The 22,739-nt window shown below is 45.4% G+C and overlaps 1 protein-coding gene across 4 annotated transcripts; it reads right to left on the bottom strand.

The window, feature by feature from the left end:
* Positions 1 to 21,692, bottom strand: cutc (cutC copper transporter homolog (E. coli)). 4 transcript variants are annotated; one of them, XM_079842021.1, is made up of 9 exons: positions 21,381 to 21,692; positions 20,683 to 20,752; positions 20,453 to 20,512; positions 18,366 to 18,575; positions 15,023 to 15,058; positions 14,247 to 14,380; positions 5,315 to 5,342; positions 5,000 to 5,105; positions 1 to 2,245 (listed from the first exon to the last, which is right to left on the bottom strand). In XM_079842021.1, the coding sequence occupies exons 1-9, from the start codon at positions 21,462 to 21,464 to the stop codon at positions 2,134 to 2,136; spliced, it is 840 nt and encodes a 279-aa protein (XP_079698147.1). In that variant the 5' UTR covers positions 21,465 to 21,692; the 3' UTR covers positions 1 to 2,133. The 4 variants fall into 4 exon arrangements, with proteins under 4 accessions (XP_079698147.1, XP_079698149.1, XP_079698148.1 ...); XM_079842023.1 differs by having other exon boundaries at positions 21,659 to 21,692; XM_079842022.1 differs by lacking the exon at positions 20,453 to 20,512 and having other exon boundaries at positions 7 to 2,245.
* Between the last annotated feature and the right edge of the window lie 1,047 nt (positions 21,693 to 22,739).

Raw genomic sequence — 22,739 nt, 5'->3', positions numbered from 1 at the left:
GAGAAATCCAGATTTTATTCATCTGTTGTTATATTCATGTGTATTTTTTTGTATATGCCTAATAATAAATCAGTTAAAAAGATCTGACAATAAACGCAGGAAATAGCATGCGAAAAACAGTATGTGAAAATTAGTATGTCAGAATTCATAGTACTCATAAAAAAGTAGACAAAGTGTACCCAGATGACTGTTTACTATCCCATGGGAGAGGATTTGTGAATGGCAGTGAAGCGACGCAACTGATGCTGGTAGATCATATGATAATGACAACATGGAGAATGTAGTACAGATTACATTCATACCACACACACTCATACTATATAGAGCATACTTCTTAGCGGTAGTGAAGTAATTACTTATTCAAAATAAGTACATACTCATGTACTTCTGTGATTTCGGACACTGCCAGTATCCATTTTAGGGTCACATCTTGAGACATTAGTTTAGATGTCTAGTTGCGTTCACATTTCAGTCGAACCCTACCAGAGTTCGTTTGGAAGCTGAAAAGGTGGGTCTCGTCCGCTTGTTCAGTTTGGATGAAACGCACTAACAGAGGAATCGTACCAGAGTTTGTTATAATCAGGGCTCTGAACCGGTTCAAGGAACGAAAACAAAAACCGGAAACGAATGTAATTTTAAGAGGAACAAAAACGAAAACGAAATCAAAATCAATTTGAATCGTTCTGAACAGAAACGTTAATTTGAAATGACCATTAACCGGTTAATAAGGTTATTTTATCGTTCTCTTTAATATTTTAATTTGGCAGTGACCAATCATGAATAGAGTAGTCCAGCATGTGATGTGACGGATCAAGCGTGAGTGAAATGCCCGCGCAGCATCATCTATGAATCTACCGTCAGTGTGAGCACGCATTTTCACGCCTCAAGGACATTTCTCTCCCCGCTGAGGTCATCAATGAAAGCGCAGGTATTGGAGGACATTCTTTTCGAACGTTTAAATAAGCAGTGCGGACTTTAAGCTCAAATAGACTGATTTAGGCTAGTTTATGGATTTCGTTTAAACCTATCCAAGTAGGCTACTAGCATCTGTCAAACATTTTTCCTATAGTCTTTCAGATTGCCAATACAGGACAGCTCAATGTTTTCTATATAGACGGTTGATGCTTCGTATAAAATAGTATGTTATATTGCATTAAATGATCAAGCTTTATTAGCTGACTGAATTTGATTATGGGATGCAAGGACGTGTTGCGCAGTGTTTGCTTTGAAATAACCAGTTGACGGTGCATTAAAAGAGCACTGGTTATCCAGTTTATTCTTTATTCATGCGATTTTTAAAACAAGTCGTGTTGAAAAAAAGTTATGTACAAAGAATGTTATCTCTCTTCTGAAAAGAATTAGGCATAAGAGGCCACTTTAGATTTTCTAACGCTCCATTAAAACAGGTCAATATTTGTCCCGCTGTTTATGCTTTGTAATTATATATTTCTGTAGTGGTTTTAAAAATGTTATGAAATAAATATTCAAGTTTAATTACCATGCGTATTATTATTATTGAGTGAAAAATAAGTCAATTTATACATATTTGTATAGGCTAAATTAAAATAACGTTATTAACCGGTATTTTTTCATATCAAACCGTTTTCGGAACAGTAATGTTTATTGAGGAACGCAAAAACGGAAACGCTATAATATCGATTCTGCTCGGAGTGAACCCATTGATATTTTTTCCCGTTTTTAAGCCCTGGTTTTAATCCAACCAAACCTGCCAACTGTGAACACACCCTTAATCTGGTCTGATATAATTCACATCTAGTTATGTTCGCACACCTGTGTAAAGTTTGTAGTCGATATTTTCTAGATAACAACCAAAAAAGTTAAACAATGAAAAAAATGATTTATAGTGTCCAGAGCTATCACAGGTCACTGTGACAACATCATCATCATCATCATCACGACTGCAAGAAAAGTTCAATTTTCAAAGAGGATCAAAAGTATGGGGAGATTTTATTTCACACCTGCAAATCATCACAATGTCAAAAGCAAAGCACAGTTCTGCAGATCTTGACATCGAACACTGAGCAGTTCCTCAGGAATATCCTCATTGAAGGAGCCCATGAGTTTCCCTCTTGTGTCACTGTACAGGAGTGCTTGAAGGATTCCCCACGGATCCTAGAGTGTGTTCTTCGCGATGGCGTTCAGTGTCCGTACTTTAGTCACGTCAGCCACTTTCACGGCATATTCGGGTACGGACAGAGCGCCTCCCATACTGACGTTACTATTCCTACAGAAACAAAAAAAGTCCTTACAAAACAGGCTTTAAAATAAGTGCAAACAACTCAAACTCAAGATAATTCAACCTCTCAACAACAGTTCCCACGGTCTTGGAAAACCTGGATACAGTGGGGCAATAAAGTATTTAGTCATTCAGGCAAGTTCTCCCACTTCAAAAGATGAGAGGCCTGTAATTTTCATCATAGGTACACTTCGGGGTTGAGATCTGGAGACTGGCTAGGCCACTCCAGTACCTTGAAATGCTTCTTACGAAGCCACTCCTTCGTTGGCCGGGCGGTGTGTTGGGGGATCATAGTCATGCTGAAAGACCCAGCCATGTTTCATCTTCAATGCCCTTGCTGATGGAAGGAGGTTTTTTACTCAAGGCCCCATTCATTCTTTCCTTTACATGGATCAGTCGTCCTGGTCCCTTTGCAGAAAAACAGCCCCAAAGCACGATTTTTTTCTCATTCTGTCTCTCATAGTTGAAGTGTACCTATGATGAAAATTACAGGCCTCTCTCATTTTTTTAAGTGGGAGAACTTGCACAATTGGTGGCTGACTAAATACTTTTTTTGCCCCACTGTATATGAGATGGTGTAAGTTTAAAGTTGTGAATTCAAGACCTGGAAAAGTCAGAAATAAGGAGTTTTTGAGGAGTTGGACTAAGTCTGGAAACAAAACTAGGGCCTTTGAATGCAGGGCCGGCCCTGACCAAGTTGCTGTCCTAGGCAAGATTTTACTAGGTGGCCCTTGTATCAAGGTTTAGCACTACATGTTATCAGTGTAAGTTGTGGAAACACTGCTACTGTTTTATTTTTGTAATGCATTGATGTTTTTTATATTTTTTATTGTTGTTGTTGTATATGATGTCCAGTCAATTCTACCCCGTCATTATGTTCATGATATTATTATTATAATTATTTTTTAAAAGCCTGATGATAGTTAAACTATACAAAAATAGCACCTATGCCACATTACAGCCTAAACACAAATAGCAAAAGTGCAGATTTAGTCGACTAAAACTAGACTAAAACTAAAAACAATTCAGGTGACTAAAATATGACTAAAACTAAATGGCATTTTAGTCAAAAGACTAGGACTAAAACTAAATCAAAATATGCTGTCAAAATTAACACTGGTTTTAAGCAAAAACTCACTTCATTTTGAATTTTCAAGAAAACAAGAAAAAATATCTTCTGTCTTTGTACTTATCTAGTAAATGCATCTTGATTTAAGAATTTTTTGATATTTAGACTAGAAACAAGACAAAAACACTAAGTAAGAAGAGCAGTGTATCTAGGGCTGGGAAAAAAATCAATTTGATTTAAAAATCGAGTTGGTAGGTCAAATCGATTCATATTTTCAAAAAATCGATTTTTTTTAGAATTTTTTTCTCCCCCTCTGCAGTATAGCGCAATACATACATTTTGCATTCGCCAAATCTTCCTTCAGGGTTTCCGTAGCACACTCAACAGGCGGCGCAGCCCTCTGCCCCCCCCCTCTCCAGAGGGCAGCGCATGCATACACAAACAACATGGCAGAAACAGCCGGCGAAAGAGAGCAGCTCCTTCCAAAAAAATGTTCTTCGACTTTAGTCGTGTGGAATTGGTTTGGATTTACGGCATCTGATGAGGAACAGACAACACCTCGATGCAAACTATGTCTTAAGGCTGTTGTTGCTGGCAGCAGTACGACAAATCTGTTTCAGCATTTAAAGCGAAGACATGCGGCTGAGTGGGAGAAGTGTTGCCTTCTTCGAAAAGAAAACCACTCTAGTGGCGTTAGTGCTAGCTCCCCGTTTGCAAAGCAAACAACTCTTCAACAACCGAGATTGCCTCAAGCCTGCTGTTGTTGATAGGCTCATTTTCCTTGCAAAGAATGTTTAAAATGCAAATACATTTTTTATGGCGAATGGTGTTACTGTTTACATGTTCAATTAACTAAGAGTTACCTCAGGATTTTTTGTTGTTTATTAGCTCAACCCAAATACAGTATAAATAATTTGGATGTTTAACAATCTTTGTTGCACACTGCACCGTGACTTTTCAGTTAGATAAAGGGTTTGCCGTTGCAATTTTATATTGATGCACTTTAATTAAATATAATAAATATATATTTTTAAAATATATGTACAGTTTGCAATTATTTTGTTTTAAATGGGGGGCGGGAAAAAAAAAATCTAATCGAATCGTAAATCGAGTTTTTTATAAAAAAAAAATCACAGATTTTTTTAGGGGGAAAAATCGCCCAGCCCTAAGTGTATCCCTTATCTTCTCTGCATCAGAGGGCTTCTGTCTTTTAGACACTACAATTCGGCCATCCGTCATAAATAATCAGGCAACTTTCACGGTGTCTACACCTGGAGCGAGCGGCCAAGCACCCTAAAAAATGAAAGCAATCCTGTCTGCGTTGGATGTGGCGAGAGGCAAAATGATTTTCCCAATGTTAAACTGATTGCGAGCGTTATATTTCTTCAAGTAGCTCGGCGAGGGGAGATTGATGAGGCGGACCGGGAAGATGCGCGGACTTAGTTAAGTTTTTTTTTTGCGCTTTATTTGGTAATATTTCGAATTAATATGAATAAAATAGTACCAGTAATACATTTTGGCGCCCCTATAAGTGGCACCCCTAGCATTTGCCTATTCCGCCTTTGCCACGGGCCGGCCCTGTTTGAAAGTTATGGACAATGAGAGTCACAAGAGTTGAGAAGCGCTGTCCTATAAGAGCAGTGGAGAACATCAGCTCCACCTGTTGAACACACCTGAACTTCATGCTGGAGTCCTTGCTGGAGCGAGCAGAACAGTGGAACTCCTGAGAGCCGGAGCCTTCCAGAATCCTCTGAAGATTCCTCTCGGTGATCCCACCGCCTGCAGACACACACACACACACACACACACACACACACACACACACACACACACACACACACACACACACACACACACACACACACACACACACACACACACACACACACACACACACACACACACACACACACACACACACACACATCATGAGAACCACTACAGGTGTCATCACATTACACGAGGAGCACTGCAGAGTTCAGACATACCTGGCATTATTGCTATTCTGCCTTTTGCCTGTTGGAGTGAAGAGAGAGAAAATGCATTATAGCTGGAACAATTTGTCAAGAATATCAATTCATAACAACTGCCAAAATATGCACCATTGGCACAATTCAATTAGAACGTTTCCAAACCTGAGCCTCATTCATTCCTTCAGGATGTTCTTTTCTAACTGATCTGACTTGCGGTAAATGTCATTGAGGCGGTCAAAGCTTTGAGTTTTTAACCTGCAGTGCATCTGGAGAGTCTTCACAGCGCTTCACTTTTTCCACATTTGGTTGTGTTGCAGCCTTTTTCCTCAATTCTACAAACAATACCCAATAATGACAACGTTGAAGAAGTTTATATGAAATCTTTGCAAATTTATTAAAAATAAAAAATCACAACACTCGCATGTATTCACAGCCTTTGCTCAACACTTTGTTGAAGCTTCTTTGGCTCCGATCACAGCCTCAGGTGTTTTTGAGTTTGATGCTAAAGCTATGTTTGGGCAGTTTCTCCCGTTCTTCTTCAAAGGACCTCTCAAGCTGTCACGGTTCATGAATTCACCATCTCATTCTTGTGTGTGTGTGTGTGTTTGTATGGGGCGGAGCCGCTGGTTGGCTGATGATCATTTCACCTGTCGCAGCTGATCAGCTGCAGATCATCAGCGCACCCTATTTAGTCTCTCTGTGTTCTCTTTGTCTTTGTCAGAGCGTTTGTTTGGATGTCTCGTGTGTTCTCCCGCCTGTGCCCGTTGTGTTCCTGCGTTGCCTGTTTCCTGTGTTCCGTGTGCACCCTGGAGTTCCACCATCACCGTGTTCACCGTCGTCACCACGCTGGGTTGTCTGCAGCGTCCCTGTGCTGCCCGGACCATCTGCCAACGCACCGCTCTGATCCTTGTGGCTTTCTGGTGTCTACCTGCGATCTTCTGTCTCAATAAACAAGCTTTTACTTGCTATTGTATCCGGCCTTATTTATCCATTACAGAACGCTCTGACCAGAATGGATACAGCAAGTTCATCTGATCTCAACGAGTACCTAACTCACAGCAGTTCCAGAATGGACCAACAGGAGGAAAATCTGGCTGTCACAGGACGAGCGGTGCAGGTATTGGTAGCACAGGTGTCCGAGCTGACCCAACGAATACAACAACTCGTCAGTCCCGCTGTGCCCAGCCCACCGCCGATTCCCCCCACACCATCTACCATCAACCGCCAGCACGAACCACGATTACCCACTCCGGAGAGTTACGCTGGTGAGACAAACTATTGTAGAGCATTCCTAACCAAATGTTCCATGTTTTTTGCTCTCCAACCGCTTGCGTTCAGCACAGAGGAGTCAAAGGTGGCTTTCGTTCTCACACTACTATCAGGACGAGCTGCGCTATGGGGAACGGCGGTGTGGGAGAACCAACATCGATGCTGCTCCTCGTTCCAGGCACTATCTGAGGAGATGAAGCGGGTGTTTGACCGGGCGGTGGCTGGCAAGGAAGCAGCTCGCCAACTCGCTGACCTTCGTCAGTGTAACCGCTCGGTCTCGGACTACTCCATCGAGTTCGGAACCCTAGCTGCCGAGTGCCACTGGAACAAGGAGGCACAGTGGGACATGTTCCTGCATGGGCTGGCTGACCGCATCCAGAAGGAGATATTTTCATTAGATCTACCGGAGAGACTCGACGGACTTATTGATCTAGCACTACGGGTGGACGCACGCCTGAGTCGGCTGGAACGACGGTCCAAGACGTTTTTCCAGTCTGGAGGTGTCGAAGGTCCTCAGGCTAGCGGAGGTGATGCGGTCAGTCCCAACATCGATCCCGAGCCCATGCAGGTGGGTCGTGCTCGGCTTTCCCGGGAGGAGAGAGAGAGACGGAGATCCCTTGGTCTTTGCCTTTATTGTGGCAGAGGGGGCCACTTCCTGAACAACTGTCCAGTAAAAGACCAAGACCGGCGGTAAAGGGAAGGCTACTGTCGGGCGGGATCTCCGTGGATAAGACCTCATCCTCAACTCTCCTTCCGGTAAGACTGCTGTGGACAGCCCGGTCTCACCCCTGTCAAGCACTTCTGGATTCGGGGGCGGAAGGTAATTTTATGGACTTGACTTTGGCTCACACACTTGGTATTCCCATCATCCCACTCAAGGACACATTATCCGTCAATGCACTCAACGGCCAGGAATTACCACCCATCACGCTCACCACCAGACCACTGACACTCATCACTTCTGGCAACCACACTGAACATATTTCCTTCCTGCTCCTGGACTCCCCTCTGGCTCCTGTTGTCCTCGGTCACCTCTGGCTGGTCCAACACAATCCTAGGGTCGACTGGGGACATCACACTGTTTCTTCGTGGAGTGAAAGATGTTATCAGTCTTGTCTTGTATCTGCCTGTTCGTCTGTGTCTCGTCCTGTTTTTCAGAAGGAGATGGTGAATTTGTCTAACGTGCCCTCTGAGTACCTCGACCTGAAGGAAGTGTTCAGTAAGTCCCGCGCTGCTTCTCTTCCTCCGCATCGTCCCTATGACTGTGCTATAGATTTACTCCCAGGTAAGTCTCCGCCTAGAGGCAAGCTTTACTCTCTTTCTGTTCCTGAGAGGGAGGTCATGGAGAAATATATTTCTGATTCTCTAGCTTCCAAATTCATCCGTCCTTCCTCTTCTCCAGCGGGGGCGGGGTTCTTTTTTGTGGGGAAGAAGGATGGTTCTCTGCGACCTTGCATTGATTACAGAGGGCTGAATAACATCACGGTCAAGAATACCTATCCTTTACCGTTGATGTCTTCAGCCTTGAGAGGCTGCATCCGTTTTCACAAAATTGGATTTACGTAACGCTTATCATTTGGTTCGCATCAGGGAGGGGGATGAATGGAAAACCGCATTTAATACCCCCAGGGGCCATTTTGAATATTTGGTGATGCCGTTCGGGCTATCCAACTCCCCAGCGGTCTTCCAGGCACTCGTCAATGATGTGTTGAGAGACATGGTGGACCAGTTCATATATGTTTACCTGGATGACATATTGATTTTTTCTTCGTCTCTCCAGGAACATGTTCAACACGTCAGACGAGTGCTTCAGAGGTTGCTAGAGAATGGCCTTTTTGTCAAGGCGGAGAAATGCGCGTTTCATGCACAGTCTGTTCCTTTCCTAGGATACATCGTTTCATCCGAGGGGGTGCGTATGGATCCCGACAGGGTTAAGGCTGTGGTAGAGTGGCCAAGTCCAGATTCCCGTAAGGCCCTACAGAGGTTTCTGGGATTCGCCAACTTCTATCGGCGTTTTATTCGCAACTTCAGCCAGCTAGCCGCGCCTCTGACTGCCTTGACCTCTCCCAGGGTGACGTTCAGGTGGTCCGATACAGCTGAGGCTGTATTCACCAACCTCAAAAGCCGCTTTGTTTCGGCTCCCATCTTAGTAGCCCCTGATCCAGCACGTCAGTTCGTGGTAGAGGTCGATGCGTCAGAGGTGGGGGTAGGTGCGGTCCTTTCCCAACGCTCTGCTTCGGATGATAAGATGCATCCTTGCGCGTTTTTGTCCCACCGTTTGACACCTGCCGAACGTAACTATGACATTGGTAACAGAGAATTGTTGGCAGTTAAGTTGGCCTTGGAGGAGTGGCGTCATTGGTTAGAAGGGTCGGGGGTACCTTTTATAGTATGGACGGACCATAAGAACCTCGAATATATTAGATCTGCCAAAAGACTTAACTCCAGGTAGGCTCGGTGGGCACTTTTTTTCGGACGTTTTGACTTTTCTCTCTCGTACCGCCCCGGGTCCAAAAACATCAAACCCGATTCCTTATCTCGAATTTTTGATCCTTCCGAACGCCCGGTTACTCCCGAGTGCATTTTGCCAGAGAAGATAGTTATCTCTACACTCACATGGGAGGTCGAATCGAAGGTCAAATTGGCCTTAGAAGGGGTAACGCCTCCGCCCGGCTGCCCACCGAGTCGATTATTTGTACCGGAGAAGTTGAGATCCGAAGTCATTAAATGGGGTCACTGTTCCAATATCGCTTGCCATCCAGGAGTAAACCGTACTTGCAGTTTAATAAAGCAACGATTCTGGTGGCCATGTATGGCTCGCGACATTCGCAGTTTCGTCCTGGCTTGCTCAATTTGTGCTGTTGGTAAGACGTCTAATCGACCTCCTGATGGGTTACTTCAGCCGCTGGCTATTCCTTCGAGACCCTGGTCCCACATTGCGCTAGATTTTGTCACCGCCCTCCCGCCCTCTAATGGCATGACGGTTGTTTTAACCGTAGTGGACCGGTTCTCGAAGGCAGCACATTTTATTCCCTTGCCCAAATTACCTTCAGCCAAGGAGACAGCGGTGTCTGTTATAGACCACGTCTTTCGGTTACATGGCCTCCCGATGGACGTGGTCTCCGACAGAGGTTCCCAATTTGTATCCAAATTTTGGAGAGAGTTTTGTAGATTACTAGGGGCGACGGTCAGTCTGTCTTCGGGTTACCACCCCCAGAGCAATGGTCAAACTGAGCGAGCCAATCAAGATCTGGAGAGAATGTTGCGATGTTTGGTATCCAAGAATCCTTCATCCTGGAGCCAACAACTCTCTATGGTGGAGTACGCTCACAACGCGTTTACCAGTGTCATCCACGGGCCTTTCCCCTTTTGAGTGTAGTCTAGGTTACCAGCCACCTATTTTTCAGAGTCTGGATTCCGAAGTTGTGGTCCCCTCCGCTCACGCCTTTGCCCAGAGGTGCCACCGCACATGGACCAGAGCCCGTGAGACTCTGCTCCAGGTGGGGGCGCGTACCAAGGCTAAAGCCGATCGCCACCGGTCGAAGCCTCCCGTATACGTCGTGGGTCAAAAAGTGTGGCTTTCTACCAAGAACATTCCGCTCCGCTCCGTGTCTAATAAACTTGCTCCCAAATTTATCGGCCCGTTCACTGTCACCAAGATCATTAGTCCGGTGACAGTCAGCCTCAAACTTCCTCCAGCGTACAGGAGAATTCACCCCGCCTTTCATGTTTCCAAATTAAAGCCAGTTTTTCATTCCCGTCTTAATCCGCCAGTCCCGGTTCCCCCACCGCCGCGTCTCGTAGATGGGGAACCAACGTATTCGGTTAATCGTATTCTGGACTCGAGACGGAGGGGACGCGGATTCCAGTATCTGGTGGACTGGGAAGGTTACGGTCCGGAGGAGAGAAGTTGGGTTCCTGCTAGGGACATTCTGGACCACTCCCTTATTGATAATTACAATCAGCAGGTAGGTTCTCCTGGGAGCGTCAGGAGGCGCTCCTAGGGGGAGGGGTACTGTCACGGTTCATGAATTCACCATCTCATTCTTGTGTGTGTGTGTATGTGTGTTTTTGTATGGGGCGGAGCCGCTGGTTGGCTGATGATCATTTCACCTGTCGCAGCTGATCAGCGCTCCAGCTGCAGATCATCAGCGCACCCTATTTAGTCTCTCTGTGTTCTCTTTGTCTTTGTCAGAGCGTTTGTTTGGATGTCTCGTGTGTTCTCCCGCCTGTGCCCGTTGTGTTCCTGCGTTGCCTGTTTCCTGTGTTCCGTGTGCACCCTGGAGTTCCACCATCACCGTGTTCACCGTCGTCACCACGCTGGGTTGTCTGCAGCGTCCCTGTGCTGCCCGGACCATCTGCCAACGCACCGCTCTGATCCTTGTGGCTTTCTGGTGTCTACCTGCGATCTTCTGCCATATCATCGAGTGATTCCAGTGGCCTTCTGGTTTCTACCTGCGATCTTCTGTCTCAATAAACGAGCTTTTACTTGCTATTGTATCCTGCCTTATTTATCCGTTACACAAGCTCCATCAGGTCGGATGGGGAGCGTCGGCCATTTTCCGATCTCCAGAGATGCTCAATCGGGTCTGGGCTCTGGCTGGGCCACTCAAGGACATTCCCAGAGTCGTCCCGTAGACACTGCTTTGTTATCTTGGCTGTGCTTCGGGTCGTTGTTCTGGTGGAAGATGAACCTTCGCCTCAGTCCAGGTCCAGAGCGCTCTGGAGCAGGTCTTCATCAAGGATGGAGCTTTCCCTGATCCTGACTGCTCTCCCAGTTCCTGCCGCTGAAGAACACCCCCCCATCATGATGCTGCCCCCACCATGATCACTGTAGGGATGGGATTAGCCAGGGAATGCCTGGGTTCCTCCATTCAGGCCAAAGAGTTCAATCTTTGTTTCATCAAACCAGAGAATTTCGTTTCTCATGGTCTGAGTCCTTCAGGAGGCGTGTGCCGTCTGGCCACGCCCCCCCACACAGGCCTGATTGGAGGAGAGCTGCAGAGATGGCTGTTCTTCTGGAAGGTTCTCCTCTCTCCTCAGAGAGTGGATGTAAGGATGGATGGATGGATGGATGGATGGATGGATGGATGGATGGATGGATGGATGGATGGATGGATGGATGGATGGATGGATGGATGGATGGATGGATGGATGGATGGATGGATGGATGGATGGATGGATGGATGGATGGATGGATGGATGGATGGATGGATGGATGGATGGGTGGATGGATGGATGGATGGATGGGTGGTTGGATGGATGAATGAATGTAAGGACGGATGGGTGGATGAATGAATGTAAGGATTGATGGGTGGATGAATGTAAGGATGGATGGATTGATGGATGGATGAATGTAAGGATGGATGGGTGGATGGATGGATGAATGAATGTAAGGATGGGGGGATGAATGTAAGGATGGATGGGTCGTTGGATGGATGAATGAATGTAAGGACGGATGGGTGGATGAATGAATGTAAGGATTGATGGATTGATGGATGGATGAATGTAAGGATGGATGGGTGGATGGATGGATGAATGAATGTAAGGATGGGGGATGAATGTAAGGATGGATGGGTGGTTGGATGGATGAATGAATGTAAGGATGGGGGGATGAATGTAAGGATGGATGGGTCGTTGGATAGATGAATGAATGTAAGGATGGATGGTAGGATGGATGGGTGGATGGATGGATGGGGGATGAATGTAAGGATGGATGGTAGGATGGATGGATGGATGGATGGATGGGGGATGAATGTAAGGATGGATGGGTGGTTGGATAGATGAATGAATGTAAGGATGGATGGATGGAGGTAAGGATTGATGGATAGATGAATGTAAGGATGGATGGATGAATGTAAGGATGGATGGATGGGGGATGAATGTAAGGATGGATGGGTGGTTGGATAGATAAATGAATGTAAGGATGGATGGATGGGGGGATGAATGTAAGGATGGATGGGTGGATGGATGGATGGATGGGGGGATGAATGTAAGGATTGATGGATGGATGGGGGGATGGATGTAAGGATTGATGGATGGATGGGGGGATGAATGTAAGGATTGATGGATGGATGGGGGGATAGATGTAAGGATTGATGGATGGATGAATGTAAGGATTGATGGATGGATGGGGGGATAGATGTAAGGATTGATGGATGGATGAATGTAAGGATTGATGGATGGATGGGGGGATGGATGTAAGGATTGATGGATGGATGGGGGGATGAATGTAAGGATTGATGGATGGATGGGGGGATGGATGTAAGGATTGATGGATGGATGGGGGGATGAATGTAAGGATTGATGGATGGATGGGGGGATGGATGTAAGGATTGATGGATGGATGGGGGGATGAATGTAAGGATTGATGGATGGATGGGGGGATGGATGTAAGGATTGATGGATGGATGGGGGGATGAATGTAAGGATTGATGGATGGATGGGGGGATGAATGTAAGGATTGATGGATGGATGGGGGGATAGATGTAAGGATTGATGGATGGATGGATGTAAGGATGGATGGATGGATGGATGAATGTAAGGATGGATGGATGAATGTAAGGATTGATGGATGGATGGGGGGATAGATGTAAGGATTGATGGATGGATGGATGTAAGGATGGATGGATGGATGAATATAAGGATGGATGGATGGATGGAGAAATGCTGGAGCTCTGTCAGAGTGACCATCGGGTTCTTGACCTCCCTGATTAAGGCCCCTCCCCCCGATTGCTCAGTCCTGGTGGTTCCTAACTTCTGTCCGGATGATGGAGGCCCCAGAGCGACACCCCCATAATCTGAAGGCCACGCCCCATAATCTGAAGGCCACGCCCACCGGGGGGAACCAATCAAACCGTCTCCATTGACTTTGCATTGCGTGAAGCGGCTTCTTGTCATTTCGGACTTATAACAAAAAAACAGAACAATGTCTAAAAGCTGATATGTAAGTGTACAGCAAACAAGCTAAACAAAACCCAGAACCAAAAAACCAGACGTTTTTATAAGCTGTTGACCCAAAAAACGAGCGTTTAATGACAAAAAAGTGGATTCAGGCCATTGAGACACGTTATATTACACTGAGAACTACACACACTAGAGGAGAACGTCATCAGAGACAGGAAATATCACATATAAAACTGACATTTGGAGATTTGACTTAACAGTGACAAAATGTTTACTGCACACGTAGGCATACTGAGTGTCAGGATCCCAAAATGTCCCCATTCTTCAGCTGAAGCGTCACGTTTTACTGCCTTTATCCACTTTTGTCTCCTTAAACTCTCGTTTCTTTGACAGCTTATAAAAACTTATTTCTGTGTTGTTTAGCTTGTTTGCTGAACACTTTGTCACATATCAGCTTTTAGACATTGTTCTGTTTTTTGTTATAAGTCCAAAATGACAATGAGGCAGCCTCACGCAATGCAGAGTCAATGGAGAGCGTTGGATTGTTTCCCCCCCGCTGTGGGCGTGGCCTAAATACGCTCTGTCTCTATGGGGCCTTCAGCTGCAGAACTGCTCCTGTGCTCTTCCTCCATCCTGTCTCTGAGTCTGCAGACGACTGGCCTTCATGGCTGAGCTGCACTGTGGGACCCTAGGGAGTGAACACTCTCCAGATGCTCTGCTCTACAGCCCTGAAGGCTGAGCCGGAACTCCTTCAGTCCAGCTGAACTCTGACCTGCTCCACCAGGCGTTTGAGCACAGGCAGGCCCTCCAGCGCTGAGCTGTCGCAGCCACTGGTCAGAACCCTCTCAAAGCCCAGCGACACCAGAGCTTCCAACGCCACCACTGGGTCATGGACCATATCAAAGGCTGAAGGAGAGAGAGACGTCAGAGAGAGAGACACACACACACACACACACACACTCACTCACTCACTCACTCACTCACTCACTCACTCACTCACTCACTCACTCACTCACTCACTCACTCACTCACTCACTCACTCACTCACTCACTCACTCACTCACTCACTCACTCACTCACTCACTCACTCACTCACTCACTCACTCACTCACTCACTCACTCACTCACTCACTCACTCACTCACTCACTCACTCACTCACTCACTCACTCACTCACTCACTCACTCACTCACTCACTCACTCACTCACTCTCTCACTCACACACACACACACACACACACACACACACACACACACACTCACTCACTCACTCACTCACTCACTCACTCACTCACTCACTCACTCACTCACTCACTCACTCACTCACTCACTCACTCACTCACTCACTCACTCACTCACTCACTTGTTTTGAAAAAAAACTTGTTCTGTGTGATTTATAAGCATTTTGAAAAGTGAGGACATGGGGAACGTCCTCATATTTCACCCTCTTTTTGTAATACCCATGACATTATACACATTTGTGTCCTGATATTTCACGAAAACATGCCCACACACACACACACACACACACACACACACACTCTCTCACCTCTGTGGAAGGTCACGGGCAGAGGTCGAGCAGCCGCTGAGAGAGACAGAAGTAAAGCCAGATATGATCAGATTCAGACTTTAGCTTTAGAGCAGAACATGAGACATCACTGGATAAAGGAAAGAAATGATCAATTACAGCTGAAGAAGAAACTTTAGAACTTTAGAAGAGCTTTGGAAATATGTTCAAATTACACAATACTGTAAACATAGAAAAGCAATCTGGTATTACACATCCATCCATTCAGAACACCCACCCACCCATCCCCCATCCATCCATCCCTCCATCCATCCATCCCCCATCCATCCATCCCCCATCCTTACATCCATCCCTCCATCCACCCATCCCTCCATCCATCCATCCCCCATCCTTACATCCATCCATCCATCCATCCATCCACCCATCCACCCATCCATCCATCCATCCCCCATCCATCCATCCATCCACCCATCCATCCATCCCCCATCCATCCATCCTTACATCCATCCATCCATCCATCCACCCCATCCATCCATCCCCCATCCATCCATCCATCCACCCCATCCATCCATCCATCCATCCCCCATCCATCCATCCATCCTTACATCCATCCATCCATCCCCCATTCATCCATCCATCTTTACATCCATCCATCCATCCACCCATCCATCCATCCCCCATCCATCCATCCTTACATCCATCCATCCACCCATCCCTCCATCCATCCATCCCCCATCCATCCATCCCCCATCCATCCATCCCCCATCCCCCATCCATCCATCCATCCATCCATCCATCCATTCTTACATCCATCCACCCATCCATCCATCCCCCATCCTTACATCCATCCCCCATCCATCCATCCTTACATCCATCCATCCATCCACCCATCCATCCATCCCCCATCCATCCATCCATCCCCCATCCATCCATCCATCCCCCATCCATCCATCCTTACATCCATCCATCCATCCATCCATCCACCCCATCCATCCCCCATCCATCCATCCACCCCATCCATCCATCCATCCATCCCCATCCATCCATCCATCCTTACATTCATCCATCTATCCTTACATCCATCCACCCATCCTTACATTCATCCCCCCATCCATCCATCAATCCTTACATCCATCCACCCATCCTTACATTCATCCCCCCATCCATCCATCCATCCATCCATCCATCCATTAATCCTTACATCCATCCATCCTTCGATTCATTCATCATGTATACATTCATCCATCCATCCATCCTCCCATTCATTAATTAATTAATTAATTCATTCATCCATCCATTCCCCGTCCATCCATCCTTACATCCATCCATCCTTACATCCATCCATCCCCCATCCATCCATCCTTACATCCATCCATCCTTACATTAATCCATCCATCCATCAATCCATCCATCCTCCCATTAATTAATTCATTCATTCATTCATTCATTCATCCATCCATCCATCCATCCTTACATTCATCCATCCATCCTTCGATTCATTCATCATGCATACATTCATCCATCCTCCCATTCATTAATTAATTAATTCATCCATTCATCCATCCTTCTATCGATCCATTAATCCTTCCATTCTGGCTGATAAAGTTGCTTATAAAGTGTTTTTAAACGTGAAGCAAATTTTGATTAAAGGGGGGGGGGACACTCAGTTTCAGTCAGTCTCATGTCAATCTTGAGTACCTATAGAGTAGCACTGCATCCTGCATATCTCCGAAAAGTCTTTATTTTTATTATAATTATAAAAGGAAGATGCGCTGTTCCGAGTCTTTCCGGAAAAAGCCGTGCGGCTGGGGGCGTATCGTGTGGGCGGAGCTAAAGAATGTCGAGCGCGCGCCGCTGTTACTGTGTTGAGTGCGTCTGAAAGCTGCGTCATCCCTAAAAGCGGGGAAAAACTTTATTCAACATAAAAAATGGCTTTTAATCAGATACAGCCATACATCTATGATCCGGAATCAGACCCAGAGGCTGAAGTTGAACAGGAGCAGCAGAAAAAACGACTAGAGCAGGACATCTCTATGTGGTATAAGTTACACTAACTATATAATATGCTTAGCGGCTTGTGTTATTTAGAACACCATGTCAAGCGCGAGTGTTACAATGTGTGTGTGTGTGTGTATGTGTGTGTGTGTGTGTGTGTGTGTGTGTGTGTGTTTACGCGTGGTTTGTGTGTGTGTGTGTGTGTTTACGCGTGGTTTGTGTGTGTGTGTGTGTGTGTGTGTGTGTGTGTGTGTGTGTTTACGCGTGGTTTGTGTAGCCATGATTTGTAGTAAGCGGACTGGTTTTGCGCGTCAGGCTAGTGTTTACATAGAAAGACATGGAATAGTAGCGCATTTGAATGAAGAAGCGCGCTTATTTAGTTCAACATATTTCCCAATTCTTTGTGTATTGTTGTTTGGAGTGCTTTTACAATACACAAACATACACATATAGTGGCCAGCTAAACAAATGTACACACACTATACATCGCATGCTCCATTGATCAATACGTGATCATGTTTGTGCTACTTGATGGGCATAGGCAAAAACAGACATTTGAAGCAGTCAAACCTGCGGTTCCAACGTTGGGACCTTTATCGTTGGGACCGCTCCATCCTTCAGTATTAGGCGATCTGAAAATCCGGCGTCGAACTGGGCCTTGTTTATAAAACAATCGGCACCGAAATGCAGGGAACAGACATAAATATTTGCGCAACTCAGTTGTTGATCCGGAAAAGCAAATTCCATCTGTACGAGCCAGCGCTCTGATGGGCGTAGCCTATTGCTTTGACGCTCTCTCTCTCTCTCTCGCGCGCGCGCTCGCTCTTCCGGTAGAATTGTCCGTACGGCCCATACAAGGAAATTCCGCCCTGTTGACGTCAAGCGGACCCATGATCGAAAAAAACTTTCCGAAACTTATGACTAACAGGAAGTACTAATTTTGGCAAAGAAATACTCCCATCAAACGTCCACCTTAGCTTATGAAACGGTGTCCATGTTTAGCATCGGGAATCCAAGTCTTTAACAGTGCCAAAAGATCAGTATGCATGAAACAGCATTTCACCCCCCCTTTAAAGATTATAAAGACATTTATAATCCTTTGGAATATAATGTAATGAGGAACTGTGATGTATTAAAAAAAAATATTTTGATTTCATATCGACTTCAAGATCATGGTAATAAACCAGAACAGCCAGTAAGGCTGCGCTTGGCAGGCGTGGTGGGATAAAGTGAGCTCTGTGAGTGAACTCTGACCTCTGAACCCAACATGTGGGCCGAGATATAAACACCACATGGACCAAAGACATCTAAACGGGCCACAAACAGGAAGTGATGTCACAAGAATAGCCTTCAGTGAATATGTGCTTACCCAGGAGCTCCATGCACAGCTCCACATCCACCCGGCCGTCTCCGGTCAGCGCTCCGAACACCAGCCCATCCGCTCCACCCCTCTTCATCTGCTCCATGTCCCTCTTCATCACCTCCACCTCCCAGGCGGAGTACAGGAAGTCTCCACCCCGGGGCCGGATCATCACATACACCGGGATCCGCACCTTCTCCTTCACCACCAGCAGCAGACCTGGAGCAGGAGCACCACCTTACAGAGCTGCACCACCACCTGAAACATCCATCCATACATCCATCCGTCCATCCATACATCCACCAGCAGCAGACCTGGAGCAGGAGCACCACCTTACAGAGCTGCACCAACACCTGAAACATCCATCCATCCATCCGTCCATCCATACATCCACCAGCAGCAGACCTGGAGCAGGAGCACCACCTTACAGAGCTGCACCACCACCTGAAACATCCATCCATCCATCCGTCCATCCATCCATCCACCAGCAGCAGACCTGGAGCAGGAGCACCACCTTACAGAGCTGCACCACCACCTGAAACATCCATCCATCCATCCGTCCATCCATACATCCACCAGCAGCAGACCTGGAGCAGGAGCACCACCTTACAGAGCTGCACCACCACCTGAAACATCCATCCATCCATCCGTCCATCCATCCATCCGTCCATCCATACATCCACCAGCAGCAGACCTGGAGCAGGAGCACCACCTTACAGAGCTGCACCACCACCTGAAACATCCATCCATCCATCCGTCCATCCATACATCCACCAGCAGCAGACCTGGAGCAGGAGCACCACCTTACAGAGCTGCACCACCACCTGAAACATCCACCCACACATCCATCCACCAGCAGCAGACCTGGAGCAGGAGCACCACCTTACAGAGCTGCACCACCACCTGAAACATCCATCCATCCATCCATCCGTCCATCCATACATCCATACATCCATCCTTACATCCATCCTTACATCCATCCATCCATCCATCCTTACATCCATCCTTACATCCATCCATCCATCCATCCTTACATCCATCCATCCATCCTTACATCCATCCATCCATCCATCCTTACATCCATCCATCCATCCGTCCATCCATCCTTACATCCGTCCATCCATACAACCATCCATCCATCCGTCCATCCATACATCCATCCATCCATCCATCCATCCTTACATCCGTCCATCCATCCATCCATCCTTACATCCGTCCATCCATACATCCATCCTTACATCCATCCATCCATCCATCCATCCATCCATCCGTCCATCCATCCATCCATCCATCCATCCGTCCATCCATACATCCATCCATACATCCATCCAACCATCCGTCCATCCATCCATCCATCCATCCATCCATCCTTACATCCGTCCGTCCATCCATCCATCCATCCATCCATCCATCCGTCCATCCATCCATACATCCATCCATCCATCCATCCATTCACCACCACCAGCAGACCTGGAGCAGGAGCACCACCTTACAGAGCTGCACCAACACCACCTGAAACATCCATTCATCCATCCATCCATCCGTCCATCCATACATCCATCCATCCGTCCATCCATACATCCATCCATCCATCCATCCTTACATCCATCCATCCATCCGTCCATCCATCCTTACATCCGTCCATCCATACATCCATCCTTACATCCATCCATCCATCCATCCATCAATCCGTCCATCCGTCCATCCATCCATCCATCCATCCATCCATCCATCCTTACATCCATCCTTACATTCACCACCACCAGCAGACCTTACAGAGCTGCACCAACACCACCTGTGTCTACAGTAACATCCTTTCTTCCATCCTTCCGTCCATCCATCCATCAATTTTTTCCTTTCATTCATCCATCCATCCATCAATTTCTTCCTTTCATTCATCCATCCATCCTCCCAAAATTGGGAAATGTCCTGCCAGGGGCCCCTTTATTCTGCATATTAATTATTTAAATGAGGAATATTGTGAAGAAAACTCAAGATGGAGGAGTTTCAGGAGTTCAGAAACGGTGTGTGTGTGTGTGTGTATGTGTGTGTGTGTGTGTGTGTGTGTGTGTGTGTGTGTGTGTGTGTGTGGTGACCTGTGCTCGGCGTCGTCCCTCCCTCCAGCAGGTTACAGCACAGCTCAATGCGACCAGCTCCTGAACACACACACACACACACACACACACACACACACACACACACACACACACACACACACGACAGCTGCACAAAACACTCAAAGATGTGCAATGTTCAGCGCTACCAATCTGAGGATGAATTACTGTTGTCATTGAACTATATTTAAGACTTTAAGTGTGTGAAATACCTCCCCTCTCTGCGTTTATGGCTGACTCCACTGAGTCCACACACACCTCCATCAGGAGCCCGTCTGACATCTGAAAGAGACGAGCAGTTACACACACACACACACACACACACACACACACACACACACACACACACACACACACACACACTGAGCAGACCTGCCACATGTGCTTACACTACAGAGTTAGAGAACTAATGTTCGAAGCAAGAAACAGTAAATATGGAAACATAACATTTCAAATTAGCCCACATGAAAAAATACTATAGTATATTATAGTAAAATTACTATATAGGAAATATACTACAGTAAATTAACAAAGTGTAGTAAATACTATAATATACTGTAGTATCTTTACTATAGTTTGGTTCAAAAACACTATAGTATTTACTAGAGTAATTTTACTATAATATACTATAGTATTTTTTCATGTGGGAAATTCATAACGTTGAGAGAAAACGTTCTTGGAACATCTATGTTTTATTTACTTGAGGAACGTTCTCATAACGTTGAGAAAACATTCTTAGAACAACATTTTTGTAACATTATTATAGTATTTGCACTTGGATATTCTCAGAACATGTCCTTGGAACAACATCTTTATTATTATGCTGATTTTTGCCATTCCAAAGTACTTGGAATATTACAAATAAACATTAAAAGATGTATACTGAGAGTAAAAATAAGGTTGTACTAACATTATCCGTTCTAACAGGAAAAGGAGATCTTTCAGAAACTGTGTTTAGATCAGAGTTTAAACGAGCAGTTCCGGCTCGGATCATATCACGGTCTCAGAGAGCGGGATTTAGTGGCACACAATCCTGATACACACTACAGTGCCTCCTTCAATGCCAGGTGTGTGTGTGTGTGTGTGTGTGTGTGTGTGTGTGTGTGTGTGTGTGTTATTGCTGAAAACATTGAAATGCTCGTGTATGTGTGTTTCACATATAATGACCGATCGTGTTCTCTCTGTTACCTCGCGTGAGCGTCCAGCGCCGGAAGCCTCGCCCACTGTCAAACTCTCGCGAGATTCACATGTCGAGAATGCAGTAAATCCTAAACTAGTTTAAAGTTGAGGTAAAATTCCCTCTCAAACTGTCAGAATTTCATAGCCACGTTCTTTTATACTGGAAGTTGATTTATAAACACATTTTTTCCCCTCACAACACATTTGGAACAACAGGTATATTTTATTTAGGAACAAGTCACTCTTTATAAGAGATTGGTGGGAGAGAGGCATCTGGTCTGTTGTTCATTTTCTTCATTTTATGAATCACAGGACTTTTTGTTAAAAATATAATTTTCAATGTGATCACAAGCAATATGATAAGGTATTAAAGTGTATTCCAAAGGCTTTTGGTATGTTGGTTAGAAATACAGTGCCCTATGTAAATTAAGCTCTTCATCTACCATCTTTAAAAATAAATGGGCAGGATTTTATTATGAATACTTTATCAAACAAATTAATTAGAACTTTATTAACCCAAGAAAATTTTCCAAATCAAATTTGTCGAAATAATGTGAGTCAACTTTTTCCTATACTCAATTATTACATTAAGAACTATGTATCTTTCCTTTCCTATACCTCCCAAAGCCAAGGAAATACATTTTAAAGTTTTTAATGATATTTACCCATCCTTAGAGCTTCTTAGATATAGATTTAATATTGATCACAATAGTTGTACTTTCTGTGATTCCGATATTGAAACAACAGCACATTTGTTTTTTGACTGCTTGCATAGAGTCTTTTGGGAGGAAATATACGGGTGGCTTAAAATTACAATTTATTTGATTCCTTCATTTTCTAAAAAAAAGACATCACTTTTGGTATAATAATGGAAGATGTACACATTCAATTTTTACTGAACAATATTTTTATTTTGGGGAAATTTTATATTCACAAGTGCAAATGCCTTAAAACAAAGCCTTTGTCACGGGGTGACAAAACAAACCGAACGGGACTAAGATCCTGGTGAATACTGTTGCAGGATTTTCCAGTGAACCTCCGGTCTATGCCCTGTGAATCTGTTGCCATGGCAGCGGGGCTGATTGCCTGA

This window comes from Gobio gobio (assembly GCF_949357685.1).
Source record: "Gobio gobio genome assembly, chromosome: 18".
NCBI classification, from domain to species: Eukaryota; Metazoa; Chordata; class Actinopteri; order Cypriniformes; family Gobionidae; genus Gobio; species Gobio gobio.
Note: the sequence above shows the minus strand (reverse complement) of the source record. Positions and strands in the feature narration are given on the sequence as shown.